Here is an 18,488-nt window from a genome sequence, read left to right as displayed (position 1 = left end):
GCAAGAGCCACTCCCACAGCAGAGCTCCCCCCCCGTCTCACAACAGAGGCACATTGATTGACCGAGCGATTGAACTGGGAAAATCCAGGCGCCCACGATTGCGCAGGACTACACAGCATCGACGGAGGCTACGTCAAAAGATTCAGAGCACGTTGGCCAGGCATGCACGACGCCCGGTCAGACTACTAACCATGGAGGAAATTGATGAGATTTGCCAACGACCGATGCTAGATCTTTTGTGATTCAGCTATCCCAACTAGCCGCCCATTTTTTGCTTAGTTTTCGGCTTAGCTCACATCGACCAATCTAGAATCCCATAATATATATCTTTGTTTTGTACTGTTGATTAGGTTATTTTGTTACTCTGACTTTGTATCAGATCCACCACCTTGTAACTTTCTGGTCTCATAGGTCACTATGGCCTATTGAAGACGTTAATTTAACATTTCTGACTTTGTATCAGATCCACCACCTTGTAACTTTCTGGTCTCATAGGTCACGTCGGCCTTTTGAAGACGTTAATATAACATTTCATTTCATTTCATTTCATTTCATTTCATTTCATTTCTCTTATTAGAGACGTCTACAAACGTCAATATACTCTTTCTTGTGTTTTTTTGTTCTCTCTCTCTCTCTCTCTCTCTCTCTCTCTCTCTCTCTCTCTCTTACATACATACATACATACATACATACATTACATACATACATGACATACATACATTACATACATTACATACATACAAGGTGTACATTTTGCAGATTTTAATACCTCTCTTGTTTTCTCCTTGCCCCAACCTTCAAGCCAAAAAAAGAAACCTTTTTTCCCTCCTCTGGCCACTATTTCTTTTGTACTCTGTGTTTAACCACATTAACGTGGAATGAGTGCTCAGTGTTGTCTTGAGGGTGCTGTAGGTACGTCGTCGGACAATATCCAAGGTTTTTGAGAGCGCACTGGAAGTTTCTGAAGACAGTTGTCAATAAGCTGTTTGAGTTCATGCACGAGACACACCCAGGAGTGCAGGTATACAGCTGTCATATTGAAATTGGCGGCCATTTCTCACGATGCACCAATTTTTAAAGAGGTTTTGTCCCCATGTTTCAGGACATGGCATGCGATACATTCCTGAAAATTGTGCAAAAGTGCAAAAGAAAATTTGTGATACTTCAGGTCTGTAATTTCCTATCATGTATGTGAGTGACTTCAGGCCCAACTGGTTTTATGTACTCATTTAAAACTGTTGTGGTGGTGTTGTAAACACATGAGTCGGACACATATATATAGATATTTTGTTTTGTCCTTGAGTTTGTATGCTTTTTATGCTTGCTCGTTGATGGTGCTATTTTTGGTCCATTGTACAGGTTGGTGAAACAGAACCGTTTGTAATGGAGCTTTTAAAGGGCATCTCATCGACCATAATGGATTTGGAAAATCACCAGATACATTCTTTTTATGAAGCAGTAAGTGAAGTATTCTTTTTCAGGTCTACCGGCGGTTCTTGCTGTGCAATGCAATCCACCAGTGTGATAGTTTCTTATCTTTCACTTGAGTCTTCTATTAAACTCAGCCTAAGCATGCTTGAACTGTACTTCTGGCAGGTTGGCTTCATGATTCAAGCTGAAGGAGATCCTCACAAGCGAGATGAGTACCTGCAGAAGCTTATGGAGCTTCCAAATCAGGTAGTCAAATGGTATTTTAAAGCAAGGTCGTAAGGTTTCCAGAACAGAAGCGTCACATACGTTGTTGAAATTTTTAGTGTTTGCTTTTTGAGATGTAGGTTCACTTTTGTTTTATACACAGCCTGTTCCCTTTAGTATGTTACCAGCCTTTTTCTGAACTCCCTTTGTGATGGGAGAAGGGGCATAGTTTTAGTATGCATCAGCCTGGGTTTCCGATGGTGCTGAGATCAGTTCTTTTGAGTGATGAGTAAATATTGGGGATCCATCTAACTTGTGCCTCTGCAGAAGGAATGAATTGTGCCTCTGCAGAAGGAATGAATGTACTATATTTACAACTGAAATTAGTTGGAAAAGCTTAAAAAACGCAGGGTAGAGAGAATCAATCACAGGCAGTTAAGGTTCTGCTGCATTGAGATAGATTAATGGCCCTGAACTGCCACTGTTAGCGCTCCAACAGGCAGATATTTCTTTATTGTTATGCGTAGCAACAGGATGTGTACAATAGAGTGCCTTGCTCTGAACTACAGACACCACTATTGATCTGAGCGTGCAATTGCAGCGTAAGGCATAGCCCATCTTGAGCGGCGAGACCTAAACCTGGCACAACTGATACTCTCTCTCATCATTTTAAGTGTCACAACTGTGAAGCATCATACTAAGTAATTCCTAGCAGGAAAAGAAACTCTGGAGTGACTGTGGAGCTGTACGCTACACTCTTTATCATACTTAGTTTAAAGTTGAGTACTTGTTTCAAGTTTTAGTCAAGTAAGCTGCTTTAATTTATGCCTTTTCTAAAAACATTTTTAAGTGATAAAATGGTTTGTTTTGTTTAGTAGCAAATAAAGTCATAGGGTTTTTTAGAAAAAATAAAATAAAAAAATATTCTGTTTTTATTTTTTGGTTTCTTGTGTCCCTTGCTTTAGTGTTTTCCCACTTATAATTCGTAAGTGCAGACTATTCTGACCTTATGAAGGTATACCTTTATCATACTTAGTGTACAGCTTGCGTGTCGTCAGAGGAATCTCTGCTCAGCACAGCTGGCGCCTTGAGAGGGAGAGACTGTTGAGGAGTCGTACATTGCTCTTATGGCGATGGGCGACCATGGCTCGAATCTCTGATGCCAAGGAATCTAGAAGCTAGGTCCTCTTGGTTGTGAAGACATCATGCTCTAGGCATCTACTGCACGGCTGGAATAGTGGGGGGGAAGTAAAGGCTGTTTCAGCTGCACACTGGCTCAGAAAAAGTCTGCGAGGGCTCGGGACATAGGACCAAATTCTATCCTATCTCTGGAGACTGTCTCACCATGATGCCTAAGCTCAAGTAAAAAGAGCCCAAGACACTTGAAGCTGATGCTCTGATGCAATGATCCAAAGCGTGAATGAAAAAGTCCATTTCTGGAAGAATATTACCACCTTGTACATCAGAGTGCATGGGGAAATGAAGGACCTATGCTTATGCAAAACCTGGAAAGGTGTTGAAAGTTTAGACAAATGTCCTGGCTATTAGCAATCAAGAAAGTTGCCTGTTTTTGTGTTGTTTCAATTGCATTCTGACAGAATCACTTGAGTTTGCACACAAAAGGCTACCAAACATCCAAAGAGCAAGATCACATTTAGGAACCAGAATAATTCCCAAGATTTAGAAAAGATATTGTAGGACCAACAGATGAGTTTTTTTTGTCGTTGGTCTAACTTTTGCCTGCAAGGTTCGTGTAACTGACAAGCCACTGACAAGCCGGTGAATCCACCAGCAGACAATAGAACTGAAAACTGAAAACACTTGAACTTCAAAACAAACTCTAGTCGAGACACGAAGTGGTGGAGTTCCATTCCAGATGCATGGGCCACAAAGTCTGGCTAGCACTTCAACACAACTTGTGTGTGTGTGTGTGTGTGTGTGTGTGTGAGAGAGAGAGAGAGAGAGAGAGAGAGAGAGAGAGAGAGAGAGAGAGAGAGAGAGAGAGAATTATCGTCCACGGAGGTCATATATGACCTATGGGACCAGAAGCAAAACGGTACAAAGGATTCCATCTGATACATATCAGTTAAGGACTGAGGGTCTATGGAAGGGTGGAGAGTGAAAAAGATAAGGTGGGATGAACAAAACAAAACCTAAGATGAGGTAGGTGAGGAGGAGGGAGCAGATTTGGGAGTTCGGAACTCCTGGATGATGGCTTTACCTCCTCGATACACTGCCCATTTCCCTGCTATGGGCGCTTCTCGCATCTTTTGGAGTTCAGCCTTCTTCTGTTTGAGTTGGGTGGGTGTAAGATCTTCAGCAAACCAAATTTTTGTGTCCTTGAGAAGCTTTGATTGCTCAAGGAGCTTGACTTGATCTGCTTTGGTCTTGAAGGTAAGAATTGCATGGTTGGTGTGATGCTCGTGAGCAAGGGTGGTGATTGTTGCTGGATCCCATTGTATCATGGGGGTTGTTGTTTGGATGCGATCGAAGGACTCATGGAACTTGGGGTCCTCCTTTCCTTGCCAATCACTCGGGAGCTCGCCGATGCGAACATTGAGAGCAAGAGCATCTTGTCGCTGTTGTTCGCGTAGCGTGGACGCCACACGAACTTCAACTTTGCGGAAGATGGCATCCTGCACTTGAGTCTTGACCTTCTCTATGAAGGTGATGTCTACCTCCGTATTGGGCTTGATTTCCTTCTCTTCCATCTCTCCCTCATTAGAGTTCTCCATTGTGGTGAGTCGGGACTCGATGGCTGCGAGTCTTTCCTTCAAAGCTCTATTTTCCTTGCAAAGTCTGTCGACTTCGTTTTGCAGGTGGGCCATACTGTCCACCTTTGGGGGTGTTGCCAGGATGCTGGCAAACGTGGGCTTCCCTCGAGATGTGGCCCGAGTGTCCATGGTGGATACTCGGCCAAGAGAACATGGCTTATTTTATTTTAAAGTAAGGCTTAGGTTTGGAGAGAGAGAGAGAGAGAGAGAGAGAGAGAGAGAGAGAGAGAGAGAGAGAGAGAGAGAGAGAGAGAGAGAGAGAGAGAGAGAGAGAGAGAGATGTTATAATAACGTCTTCAAAAGGCCATAATGACCTATGAGACCCGAAAGTTACAAAGTGGTGGATCTTATACAAAGTCAGAGTAACAAAAAACAAAACAAAATAGCCTAATAACAGTACAAAACAAAGATATCTACTATGGGGGCCAAGCATAAGATTAAGCGGGAAAATTTGGGTGGCTTGTTGGGATGGTTGAATCACAAGAGATCTAGCATCGGTCGTTGGCGAATCTCATCAATTTCCTCCATGGTTAGTAGTCTGACTGGGCGTCGTGCATGCCTGGCCAGCGTGCTCCGAATTTTTTCGCAATCGTTCTTCGCAATCGTGGGCGCTTGGATTTCCCTAGTTCAATCGCTCGGTCAATCAGTGTGCCTCTCGTGTGAGACGAGGGGGAGCTCTGTTGTGGGAGTGGCTCTTGCGGCCGTTCCGTGCTTGCTTTGAAGAAGTCTGTGATCCGTCTTTGAGATTGGCTAGCCTCGCCATTCATCAGGCTATCTATGTGTCTGCGCAGCTCGAGTAAGAACAAACCCAGACATCTCTGATCTTCGTATCCCATGACTCTTGAGAGTGGTCCAAAACCCTCTCTGAACAGGCAGTGGAAGCGACCTCGTATCTCGAAGTAGACGGGGCAGCGGCATGTATAGTGTAGCTCTGTCTCAGGTTCCGTGTTACACAAGGGGCATGTCCTGTCCTCTGCTGGTACTCCGCTGTACCTCCCAGTCTCAATCCGCAACTGGTGAGAAGATGTGCGTAACTGGCCAATAGCACATCGTATCCCATGAGACAAGTGGGTATCCATGTATCTGGGTCTCGCCACAAAACCATCTTCCGTAAGCTGGAGAAGGTGGTCTCTGTAAAAAGCCATCTTCGTGCCCAACTCCTGTGCTGGTTGTATCCATGTCCTCCTGGTGTCTAGCTGGGGTAGGTCTTGGCGGATGAGCTTGGTGATCTCTGACTGTGTAAGAGTGAGAGATGGTGCATCCAGTGAGTAATGGAATGGTGGTAGCCTGTCTATGCTGAACCCATGTGCCCGAAACCATGATGCCATCTCCCCATACCAGCATGAGAGAGAGAGAGAGAGAGAGAGAGAGAGAGAGAGAGAGAAGATCGACACAATACTGGGGACAAGAAGATGGGCTCGTCCCCCCCCCCCCCCCTTAAAGAGTATTCTTTATTAGGGAGAATCTTTTTACAAGCACAAGAACCGAAGAAAACCCCTCCGTTCTAAATCTCTGACTAGATGGTCGTTCCTTCCCGTAAGGGAAATCCGAGAGACAAGCTCTCAATCCTTTTTCCGTCTGTACTCGGAGTTGAGACTCCGCAGGGGACAATTTCCGAATTCCGTTTCCGGAATTCCCAAGCGTAGGCCGAAGCCTTCTCGCTTCTCCTTCGCGATGAAGTACCTGCAAACACACACGCAAACACACGACAACAATTCGTATGGCGAATCCACAATAGGTACCTGTTGCTCTTGCGCGAGAAAAGCGACTTCCGTGCTTCGTAGTCTCGCGATCTCTCGCGTCTTTTGGCGGCAGAGTCTTCTCTTGCTGGCGCTACCTCCCTTCAGTGAGGGCATGTGGTGCTTTTAGAGCTCCTTCACCACGACACAAAATAGCTGCTCGCGGAGAGATCGAGGCCTCTTTTTTTTTTTTCAATTTTTTTTTCATTTTTTTGTTTTTGGTTCTACCCGAAATAGGGAGAGAGAATTCGCTGGCTGGTTTTGTTGCTTTATTTCTAAGTGGCTGCCCACTTATTAAGTGGACGGTCGGCATATTTTTAAAATTGGTCTGAACCTCCCCAAAAACTCAATAAAACCTTATAAGTTAAAAATAATGCTTTCAAAGCACTTCCCAGGCGTCCTTGGATGCAACCACATGCACGAATGCAATGCAACCATAGATTCCTCGCGGGAAAGCGTCTGCTCTTTCCGAAAAACTCGTTAAAATATTCCGCTTTTTAAGAAAAGCTTCTTAGAACCCATCTTTATTCTTATGCTTACGTCTTTACGCGTATTCCTCTTTCCAGTTCGGATTTCCTCTCGACTACCCTTTCTGATGCACCCGTCACCCACCTTGTGAGGCATCAGGAATACCAATCACCTAGTCCTTTCCTACCGAACTTACGGTACAATCCCCTTCACGATGCTCTATGTCACCCATCCTATGACGCATCAGAGATGTCCGTTCCCGGATGGTCGGATACTTCTTCCCGATGCTCCCTGTCACCCATCGGATGTGACCCATCAGAAGTACCCGTTCTTGATGGCCTTATAGATATTCCCGTTCACAGTGCTCCTGTCATTACTTTGAATGACGCACCAAGAATACTCTGTACTGGGATGTCTCCAGTGAGAAAAACCCTCTCACTTAAAATTCCAATATTCATTTAGAATTATTTTTCCTGTTGTTACAAGCGAGAAAACCCTCTCACTTATAAATCCAATAATTCATTTAGAATTATTTTTTTGTTAGATAAAGCCAATTTAGCAACAACGGCTTGTTGGGATGCTGAATCACAAGAGATCTAGCATCAGTCGTTGGCGAATCTCATCAATTTCCTCCATGGTTAGTAGTCTGACTAGGCGTCGTGCATGCCTGGCCAGCGTGCTCCGAATTTTTTGTTCTAGCCTCTGTCGATGCTGTGTGGCGCTCCCCAGTTCAATTGCTCGGTCAATCAGTGTGCCTCTGGTGTGAGACGAGGGGGAGCTCTGCTGTGGGAGTGGATCTTGTGGCTGTCCCGTGTCTGCTGTGAAGAAGTCTGTGATCCGTCTTTGAGACTGGCTAGGCTAGCGTCGCCATTCATCAGGCTATCTCTGTGTCTGTGCAGCTCGAGCTAAGAACAAACCGAGACATCTCTGATCTTCGTATCCCATGATTCTTGAGAATGGTCCAAAACCCTCTCTGAACAAGCAATGGAAGCGGCCTCGTATCTCGAAGTAGACTGGGCAGCGACATGTACAATGTAGCTCTGTCTCAGGTTCCATGTTACACAAGGGGCATGTCATGTCCTGTGTTGGTACTCTGTTGTATCTCCCAGTCTCAATCCGCAACTGGAGAGAAGATGTGCGTAACTGGCCAATAGCACATCGTATCCCATGCGACAAGTGGGTATCCATGTATCTCAGTCTCGCCACAAAACCATCTTCCGTAAGTTGGAGAAGGTGGTCTCTATAGAAAGCCATCTTCATGCCCAATTCCTGTGCTGGTTGTATCCATGTCCTCCTGGTGTCTAGCTGGGTCAGGTCTTGGCGGATGAGTTTGGTGATCTTTGACTGTGTAAGAGTGAGAGATGGTGCATCCAATGAGTAATGGAATGGTGGCAGCCTGTCTATGCTGAACCCATGTGCCTGCAACCATGATGTCATCTCCCCATACCAGCATGTTGTATCTCCTTGTATGGCTAACTGTCGAGAGGATTCAAGTGCTAAGCAGATCTGTCTCTAGGAAGTTCCCATGTGCGGTTTATGAAGGAGACTGATCTGGTGAGCGCCTCCAACACAAGTGGGGGGGTCGCTAGCTCTGCTTGGATAATGGCCCGTGGTACTGATGCCTTGGCTCTAATGAGCCGCAAGATCATAGAGACGAGAGGTTTCTCCATGTTCCCCCATCCGTTTGAGCGACCTGGCCTCTCGTGGTGATCCAATGAAGGTCCCCATATCTCGGTTCCATAGAGCAATGCTGAAGCCACCAAGGTGTCAAAGAGCCAAAGCTTCGTCCGGGGCTCCTGAAACTGAACGTGTGAACACATCCTCTCCAATCTACCCAATGCTGCGTGGGCTCTATTAAGTCTGGTCTTTGCTGCTCTTCTGAGTGAGAATGCAGGTCTGCTAAAAACCACTCTAAGGTAAGTGTAAGCGTTTGCGTACTCCACAGTCTCCTGGCCGTATGTGAATGTAGGTGCTGACCTCCTGATCCACTGTGGGGTGGTATTAAACACCATAACCTTGGTTTTACCCAGGTTGACAGACAAACCACTTTCGTGGGCAAACGTATGCAAAGCATCCAATTGACGTTGCATTCCCTCTGGGGATTCAGAGATCAACACTATGTCATCAGCATATAACAAAAGTGGAATCGATGTCCTTGCCAACTGAGCACCTTTATCCCCATCGCTGTCAATGTAGTCAGAAACCTCATCCACATACATACCGAAAAGAGTAGGAGAGAGCGGGCAGCCCTGCTTCACCCCAATAGTGGAGTGAACCGGTGTAGAAAGTCCCTCCGGGGTGCGTACATGCCCTACTACTGATCCGTACAATGCCATGATCCCCCAAATGAGTTCTGTGGGTACTCCCATTGCTTGTAATCTGCGCATCAGTCTAGCTCTGGGTACCGTGTCGAAAGCTTTGCGGAAGTCCACAAAGCTACAATAGATCCGTCTCCCATGAGATCTGCCTTCCTCGATGATGGCCCTGAGTGTTAGGATATGGTCAAGAGTAGAGAAGCCTCTCCTGAATCCTGCCTGCCCAGTTGCACGTATTCCTTTCCTCTCTGCCCATCTACTCAGCTGTTGCTCAAGAATGGATGCATACAACCGTGCCAGTGTGTGCCCAATCATAATATAGCGATAATTCCTAGGCTCCATGGGGTCTCCTGATTTGAAGATAGGTACGATCGTAGATAGGTTCCCAAGTGTCCGGTAGGCCCTCACACATGGCACGGGTAAACATAACTGCTAGAAGCTCTGCTAGTAGGTCTTTGGCATGCATGAAATGCTCAGCGACTAGGCCATCGTGATCATATGCTCTCCTAGTCTTCATCCTGTCAATAGCTTTCTTCACCATCTCAGCGGTGAAAAAGACACATGCGTGTGAGCATGGATCGGGGGGGTTGGGAAGGGGCGGCTGTCCAGGTACCGTGTACAAAGATGAGGCGTACTGACCCCAGGTCTCTGTGGAGGAAATAGCGGGGGGGGGGGGGGGGGGGGGGGGGGGGGGAACTGCTGATGAAAGATTCGACACGCCTCACGCGAGTCCTCACTCAAGAATAGCTGATATAGATCTTGCTCGAGTCGAGCCAAAAAAGCCCTCTTCTTCCGCCGCACTAGGCGTTGGAAGTCAATCTGTGACTGTCTGTGAGCGACGTCCCCCAACAACACCTCCCTCTGAAGTCTGGCTCTAGTCTGGCGGCACTCCTCATCGTACCAGCTGTTCTGAGGCATGCTCCCTGATCGGCGGCTCTGCTCAGGCTGGGTGTGTTGGGATGCTTTTGCTGCTGCCTCATGTAATGTCTGTGTCAGTATAGTAGTTAGCTCCGCCTCGGGTCCTCAGTGCATAGGCGTCTATAGATTCCGTCCATGTATATAGAGTCCGTCTCCTGTGTGAATGTGTAGCGAGTAGGGGCTGCTACTCGTGGCCTGTGTGCTACACTGAACTCGAAGGAGATGGTCATCTACACCAAAGCATGATCCACTGCCACCCCGAACGGTCTAGGCCCAACTGTGAGATCTTGGATACTAGAGATGAGATTCGACTGTGCCATGACATAGTCCACTGTGCTGGCTCCATGTCTGTGTGGGAAGCATGTAAAACCTCCCGCAGCAGAAAATCTCTGTAGGCTATCAAGTGTCGCCCATACTCAGTATATTCCACATCGTGTGATAGTCTTGAAAAGGCCCGTCTCTACAACATCTAGCTCTCTTAGCATCTCCTCTGAAGTATCATAAAACACTGCCTGGTGATGGGCAGTCCTAGCATTGAAGTCCCCTAGGATGATAATGTCACCATCCCTAGAGAACTCCCATATGTCATCATCCAAAATAGAGAAAGGGGACTGTCCTCTGGGTGATGCATAAATTGATGTACTCGGGGGAAAGTAGCAAATAGCTAGATAGAGGTATCTGCCTGTCTCTGCTTTCAGTCTCACCCACATGTACCTAGCCTGATCGTCCCTGCGGGCTATATGTATCAGTGGCTGCAGATCCTCTCTAAATAACACTGCCACTCCTCCCGAGCCCCGTCCTCTGTGCTCTTAGCGTGTCTCCTGTCTGTAGGCTGTCTCCCACCTCTATCCACTGATGTGGGGCATGGATTGCCCAGGGGCTTGGTGTGTCTCAGAGTAAAAGGTGATGTCTCTTCCAGTAAAGCTATCCTCAAAAGCACCCAGATCGAGACGCATAGATCGATTGCAATTCCAGGCAGCTACTTTGAGTGTGGTTCCATAAGTCTCGCACCGTCATGTGGACCGTCGCTCTAGTATTACTACTTTTCCGTCTCGGTAAAAAGCGATCTTGCCTTTTCCTCTTGTTGCTCTAATCTCCGGCATTACTTCGTGCATGAGCGATCTGCCAGGGTGAGATCATGAGAGAGAGAGAGAGAGAGAGAGAGAGAGAGAGAGAGAGAGAGAGAGAGAGAGAGAGAGAGAGAGAGAGAGAGAGAGAGAGAGAGAGAGAGAGAGAGAGAGAGAGAGAGAGAGAGAGAGAGAGAGAGAGAGAGAGAGAGAGAGAGAGAGAGAGAGAGAGAGAGAGAGAGAGAGAGAGAGAGAGAGAGAGAGAGAGAGAGAGAGAGAGAGAGAGAGAGAGAGAGAGAGAGAGAGAGAGAGATGAAATGAAATGAAATGAAATGTTATATTAACGTGTTCAAAAGGCCAAAGTGACCTATGGTGGTGGATCTGATACAAAGTTAGAGTAACAAAGTAACAACAGTACAAAACAAAGATATATATCTAGATTGGTCGATGTGAACTAAGCAAAAATGGACGGCTTGCTGGGATAGCTGAATCATAGGAGATCTAGCATCGGTCGTTGGCGGATCTCATCAATCTCCTCCATGGTTAGTAGTTTGACCGGGCGTCGTGCATGCCTGGCTAGAGTGCTCCGAATCTTCTGACGTAGCCTCCATCGATGCTGTGTGGTCCTCCGTAGTTGTGGGCGCCTTTATTTCCCCAGTTTAGTCGCTCGGTCGATCAGTGTGCCTCTAGTGTGAGATGAGGGGGAGCTCTGCTGTGGGAGTGGCTCTTGCGGCTGTCCCGTGTTTGCTGTGAAGAAGTCTGTGATCCGTCTTTGAGACTGGCTAACCTCGCAACTCATCAGGCTATCTCTGTGTCTGCGCAGCTCGAGCAAGAACAAACCCAGGCTTCTTTGATCCTCGTATCCCATGACTCTTGAGAGTGGTCCAAAACCCTCTCTGGACAAGCAATGGAAGTGGCCTCGTATCTTGTAGGAGACGGGGCAGCGGCATGTGTAGTGCAACTCTGTCTTAGGCTCCATGTAACACAAGGGGTATGTCCTTGCCTCTGCTGGTACTCCGCTGTATCTCCCAGTCTCAATCCGCAGTTGGTGAGAAGATGTGCGTAACTGGCCAATAGCACATCGTATCCCATGAGACAAGAGGGTGTCCATGTATGGACTCGTCACAAAACCATCCTCCGTAAGCTAGAGAAGATGGTCTTTGTAGAAAGCCATCTTCGTGCCCAATTCCTGTGCTGGCTGTATCCATGTCCTCCTTGTGTCTAGTTGGGTCAGGTCTTGGCGGATGAGCTTGGTGATCTCTGACTGTGTAAGAGTGAGAGATGGTGCTTCCAATGAATACTGGAATGGTGGCAGCCTGTCTATGCTGAACCCATGCGCCTGAAACCATGACGCCATCTCCCCATACCAGCATGTTGTATCTGTCACCAGCCAGTGGCAATTCCATTTTTGTTTATTTTCTCTTTCTTTGGGGAATTTCGTTTGTTTTACCTTTTGGAAACACCCCTCTGGAAATCTAATTGCCCTGCGTTGCATAGCCAATGTGGAATTGTTCAGAGAGAGTCCATGCCTGAGGGCTAAAGAGCACTAAGGTTGGACAAGGACTATGGTTAGCCAAAGTGGGGTCATTGGCCAGCCAAAGCGGAATCCTTTGCTACATAGGCTACATTTCAGTTCTAGGTGTGGCTGCAGTGTACAAAGAGGGTCAGATGACCTAGAAGAATGTAATGGCAGAAACTCCTAAATTTTAATTTTAGGGATTGCTATTTTTGGACGGCAAAATGTCTTTGCGTCATTACGTGCAGTTTGACATGGGGATCATTTTGTTACTCTGTGGCCAAGTCAACAGAGGCTGCAAGTGAGATATTTTTAGACTCGAGGGTCTAAAGCGGGAAAATGCACAAATGAGTGACACTTGGCACTCTGAGGCCAGTTTACTACTTAAAGAGAAGGCAAAAACGTGATTTTCAGATGTGAGCTCGTTTTTGAGTGCTCTCACAAGTGGGAGAGCTTCAATGGAGTGCTAGCTTACCCTCTATGTACAGTGAGGTGGAGCATGTCATGACCAATACACCTCTCACTGCTCTCTCTCTCCCCTATTCTTTATGGTTATGCCCCTCTAGTGGGCTCATCAGATTGACCATGTACAATTGTGTGGGTTCATGCGCGATTGCCGAGGCAAGAGCCTCTTGCAGAGGTACTGGATTAGCTAGCGGCTAATCCTCCGCAGGTACAGGTGATTCGGAGAGGTTTCACGTGCGAAATCTTGTCTGATTCAAAGGGCAAGTAGCCCTATAGGTGCGGGAGCTCGAGGACTTGCTACGGATGCGACCGGCACGCGAAACGGAGCCCGAAACAGTGAATTACAGCCTGCTGTGTATTTTTGCAGGTTTAGGGTTTTGGCCCTAAACGGACCCTAATACCCCCAGGAGGTTCGGGACGCAAGGGGACCGCTGTACAGGTGATCTGGCTCATTTTCGGGGCAGAAAACCAAGAATTCAGCGTGCTGCAGATTCTCGCCAGGTTTTGCAAAGTGTCCGTATGCGTCGGGAAAGTCATCCAATGCGTGGGAATACTGACTGTGAAGGGTCCTAGTACAGTTATGTTGCCGAAATCAGGCCAGAACAGTTGAAATTCAGCCAAGATTGTGCGGGGCAGCTTGTAGGGAACCACACCTTTTATTCCCTCTGTTAAAGAATAAAGAAATATTGAAAGGGGCGCCTAATTTAGGGGCGAGTCTAGTGTCTGACTCGCATACAGATGCATTCTAGCATTTGTATCCCATTCCCCTCTCTTGTGTCATTATAGCACAGGTAGAATAGACCACTAATAATGGGTTAAAGCTAAATCAAGGTTTGAAGTAAAGTTTACCGCCCTTTTTGAAGTTAACAGGCCGGTTACATGGTTCCATCGACGGGATTAAATCACTTTTTCCTCAAAAAGTGAGCCTTGGTCAGTTTGGGTTAAAGACACAGAGAGAGTTTGGGATGACCTTGAAAACACAGAGAGTTTGAAAGTAGATCGAGTGGATTTACAGGTGAGAAAGGCTACGAGAGTCTTTCTTTGGATACATGTGAGAAAGGCTACGAGTCTTTCTTTGGATTTACAGGTGAGAAAGGCTACGAGAGTCTTTCTTTGGATACAGGTGAGAAAGGCTACGAGTCTTTCTTTGGATACAGGATGGATGGCAACAAGGAAGAGGGTTCCTCTTCACAGGATAGACAGCCTATTCCAACTGCACATGAAATTGGCGAGAGTTAAGGCCAAGCAGAGAAAGCTTTGCAAGTTGTTACTGCTGTGACCATTTTCAAGCAATTGATGGAGAATCCAAGATTTATGGAGTTCATACGATCTTCATCAATAGCACATCAAGTTCAAGGCAGTTTTGGCATGCCAGGAACAGTGTTTAGGGGTATGCAAGGCATGGTGCCCAACCCCATGTATGCAAACATTGGTTTGCATCCAAGATTTCAGGGCACACAAGGTCAGTTTGGGGTGTCACAAGGCAACTTGGGTATGGCTTGTTTTTCAATCCCATCAGTGAATATGACACCTGCACATCAACATGTTACTGGCCAGGGAGTACAGATGGCTCCCACAGGTGTACCCATTATGCAAACTGTCTCTTTTGACAATTTGGAGTCAATGGATAAGCTAAAGCCATACAAAGAAGATGATCAGTGAGTCCATTGACACATTCAATGGCTTTGATGAGAGGACAAAGGTTTTCTCTTTCCTCGAACAATTTGACAAAGCATTTGTTGAAAGGAGTATTTAAAGTCAGGAAAGCTGCCACTTTTTTGAAAAATAAAAATAAAAATGCAAGTCAGTGGTGGAATACACTGCTGTTACAAGGACAGACTCCTTCCACTTGGAATGATTTCATACAGGTACCGAATTAGCTAAAGGCTAATTCAAAACAGGTACAGGATGATTTAACAAGATTTCTTGCGAGAAATCTCATGTAAATCAAAGGGCAAGTAGTCCTATTGATGCAGAAGATCAAAGGTTACGAATTGGTGCGATTGGCACGCAAAACAGAGCACGAAAGAAGAAAATACAGCTTGCTGTATTTTTTTGCAGATTTAGGGTTTTGACCCTATTTGATGCCTTTTTGTCCCAAGAGCTTCGGGGAAGTTAGAGGACAATAATACAAGTGATCTGGAGCATTTTAGGAGCTAAAAACAGAGAATTCAGCGTGCTGAATTTCCAGGACAGGTTTGCAAAAGTGCTCTATTATGCGTGGATAATCACTTGGATATGTGGATTTTTGGTTGTGAAGGTTTCTACTACAGATATGCTGCCAAAATTGGGTCAAAAAGAGAATTCTCAATCCAATAAAAGTGACAGCATAAGGGTAGATCACAGGTTAATCTCCAAAGATCAAGATGAAGAGCAAAGAAAGATTGTTTTCGATGCTCAGTGTGCAAATCGGTGATATTCCATAAAGGCTGAAATTGCTTGAGAGTTGGAAGATTCACAATGCGTTTCACATGAGTCTTCTCAGACCCTATGTGGGTGATGTGCCAGAAGATATGCCAGGTGAAGATCAGCCGAAAGTCGAGGAACTTGACGAGATCTTGGTCCCAGAACAGATTTTGGCACATAAAGAAAGAAAAGAAAAGGCAAAGTTGCAAGGTGCTGTTTGGTAAAGTTCAAAAGCTATTCACCTCTGGATGTCAAGTGGATAGAAAAAAGTGAACTTGCAGAGTCACTAAAAGTATGGGAACTTAAAACCTTGGTTTGCAACCTACCTTGATCCCTTGAGATTCAGAGCTACATGGATTGTCAGTGTGACAATGGCTTCTGAAAGAAATGGTGTACATGTTACTTACAGTCAGCTCAAATGAAGTGCATGTTACATGAATGTTAGAGCTATACAGATTGTCAGTTTGTCAATTGCTCTTATGGAATGTCCAACAGTTTGTTTAGTGCTATAGAAGTGAGTATTTCTTTTCAGTTTGTCAAGGGTACATCAATTGCTTCTATTAAAGGGTACATGTGTAACTGCATTCTTAAACTGTCGGTTTTGGTATGCTCGAAAGTGTTATTGGATCCAACGCGTACTAAAAGACAGTGGCAAAATGCGTAGCTACCATTTTGTCATTGGAAAGTTAATGACTCAGAGCAATGGCAGAGTGCGAAGCTACCACTATGTCATTGGGACAGGGTTCACACGTAGGCAATACATGTGTCAACGACGTGTTGAATACACCAGGGTTGACTGTGACCATGTACAACATAGGTGCAAACGAGGACGTTTGAGATTTCAGAAGAGGGGTATGTCACAAGCCAGTGGCAATTCCATTTTTGTTTATTTTCTCTTGCTTTGGGGAATTTCGTTTGTTTTACCTTTTGGAAACACCCCTTTGGAAATCTAACTGCCCTGCATTGCATAGCCAGTGTGGAACTGTTCAGAGAGAGTCCAGGCCTGAGAGCTAAAGAGCACTAAGGTTGGACAAGGACTATGGTTAGCCAAAGTGGGGTCATTGGCCAGCCAAAGCGGAATCCTTTGCTACATAGGCTACGTATCAGTTCTGGGTGTGGCTACAGTGTACAAAGTGTAACAAACTTGGACACTCCAAGTCAAGAATCAACCGCGACAGCACCAAATAACCACTTCAAAACAATTCACAGATCACAATAGATTTGCACTGGCCCGGCGGAGTTCCGTGCCTAGAGATATTGGCCCCAAAGACTGGCGCCCCTTTCGGTATTTCTTTTTGTATTAATCAATCATCAAAGTACAAGAGAGCGGTTAGGGTTTCACTCTCAGACTCTGCGTCCAGATGCTCTGAGAAGTGAGGCCCTCACCACTAATTTAAAGGTTACAAGGGATGCCCAAAAGCAAGCTTTTAAAATCAAAAGCATCAGTTCTCTCTCTCTCTTAGAGAGTCTTTTCTTTTTTTTTTATAAAAAAAAAGCAAAAGCAAAATTCGCGTCGCTCATCATTTTCCAAAATAAAATAAAATAAAATAAAATAAAATAAAAATAATCCGCCTTCGCGATTTCCGGAAATTAGGGTTTTTGGCAAAAATTAGGGTTTGCAGGAATTTTAGGGTTTCTGCTGTCCGCCATGTCATCACTTTGTGACGGGTACTCCTTTTTGTGTCAAGGTATGCAAAGGGGAAGCAACCTCTACAAACTTTCGTATGAACCGCCTGTAGTACGAACACAGTCCCAAGAAGCTTCTAACTTCATGGACATTCCTCAAATCGGGCCAATCACGGATAGTCTCTATCTTGGCCGGGTCCATTTGAACTCCTGCTGTGCTGTTGACACTAATCTTTGGTAGGAAAAATTCACTTTTCTTAGCATTAATCACTAATGTGTGATCTCGTAATGCCTGAAAGACTTGAAGCAGATGATGTCTGTGTTCTGCCTCATTCTTGGAGAAAACAATGATGTCGTCAAAGAAAGTGCCAACAAATAGCCTGTACTCTCGAAAAATCCTGTCCATCATCCGGTTAAATGTCGCAGGAGCATTGGTTAAGCCAAAAGGCATCACCAAAAACTCAAATAACCCAAAAGTCGTCCGAAAAGCTGTCTTGTAGACATCTCCTGGTGCTATCTTGATCTGATGATATCCACTCTTCAAGTTAATCCTGCTAAAGCACGAGGATCCCTGTAACTTGTCGAGTATATCATCGATCCTAGGAATCGGAAATCTGTTCATGATGGTGATTTCGTTGAGAGTGCTATAATCGATGCACATTCTCCAAGATCCGTCTTTCTTCAAAACCAACAACACTGGAGAGCAATACGGTGAAGTACTAGGCTGGACAAGACCCTTTTCCAAGAGGTCTTTCACTGAGCTCATAATCTTTTCATTCTGTACTCGGCTCACACGATAAGGTGGCCGATTCGGTGGCGTGCTTCCAGATATCAGATCAATGGTATGATCTTCAGGCCCTCTCAAAAGCAATCGGCATGAGCGTGGAGAAAAAAAATCTTGGCGTTCTTTTGTTCAGGTCAAAACATATTCAACCTTTATCCATCGTTCAGTTCTCCCAAAAGAACGAGTAAGAAAACTGAAGTTCATCAAGTACAATCTCTAAGCCCTTCATTTATCAAAGTCGCTTTCTCGGCCCGGTAGTCAACCACGGCGTAGTTCTTGTGGTACCAAGGGATCCCGAGTAGAACGTCACTCACGTGCCCTGAACACCCCTGTCATTGTAAACGAAGTTTGCCAATGCTCGGTGTAATGGCAACATCCCATCCGGGTACCAGCCGAACTACCTCCGCCTGTGGCGTCAGTCTGTCGGGCGTAGTTCCAAATCGAGCCGCCAATTCCAAGTGAAAAGAAGTTGGCCTTGGCTCCTTCAAAAGAGCTTCCTGATCCTTCACTTTGCCCCAAAAAAAAGCGGCAAACTTTGTACTTTCATTCATTTGATTCGGTGCAAGTCCCACGCCATGTGGTACCAGTTCTACTTTTCTATCTGCCTTTTTTTTGCCACATTCCTCAGCTGCTCTCAAACTCTTAGGCCTGTCGTCGTCTTTATCATTCTGTTCTTTCTGTGCCTTATCAAGGCACTCTGCGGAGATATGTCCATGTTCCCCGCATCCAAAGCACTTCCCCTCTCTGATGAAGCGAGCTCTCTCCTCAGGAGTAA

At 45.8% G+C, this 18,488-nt stretch overlaps 1 protein-coding gene across 1 annotated transcript in view; it reads left to right on the top strand.

Annotated features, from left to right (window-relative positions):
- LOC147463987 (protein EXPORTIN 1A-like) overlaps positions 1–18,488 on the top strand; it is a 55,668-nt gene that overhangs the window by 10,278 nt on the left and 26,902 nt on the right. The window contains exons 19-22 of the mRNA XM_086498011.1: positions 913–1,021; positions 1,103–1,168; positions 1,360–1,458; positions 1,597–1,677. Of these exons, the coding sequence (XP_086354137.1) occupies positions 913–1,021; positions 1,103–1,168; positions 1,360–1,458; positions 1,597–1,677 (355 nt within the window). The remainder of the gene's footprint in view (positions 1–912; positions 1,022–1,102; positions 1,169–1,359; positions 1,459–1,596; positions 1,678–18,488) is intronic.

The sequence above is a fragment of the Adiantum capillus-veneris genome, chromosome 2, assembly GCF_014529385.1.
Source record: "Adiantum capillus-veneris isolate H3 chromosome 2, ASM1452938v2, whole genome shotgun sequence".
In the NCBI taxonomy this organism is placed as follows: domain Eukaryota; kingdom Viridiplantae; phylum Streptophyta; class Polypodiopsida; order Polypodiales; family Pteridaceae; genus Adiantum; species Adiantum capillus-veneris.
This window is presented reverse-complemented; position numbering and strand designations above follow the sequence as displayed.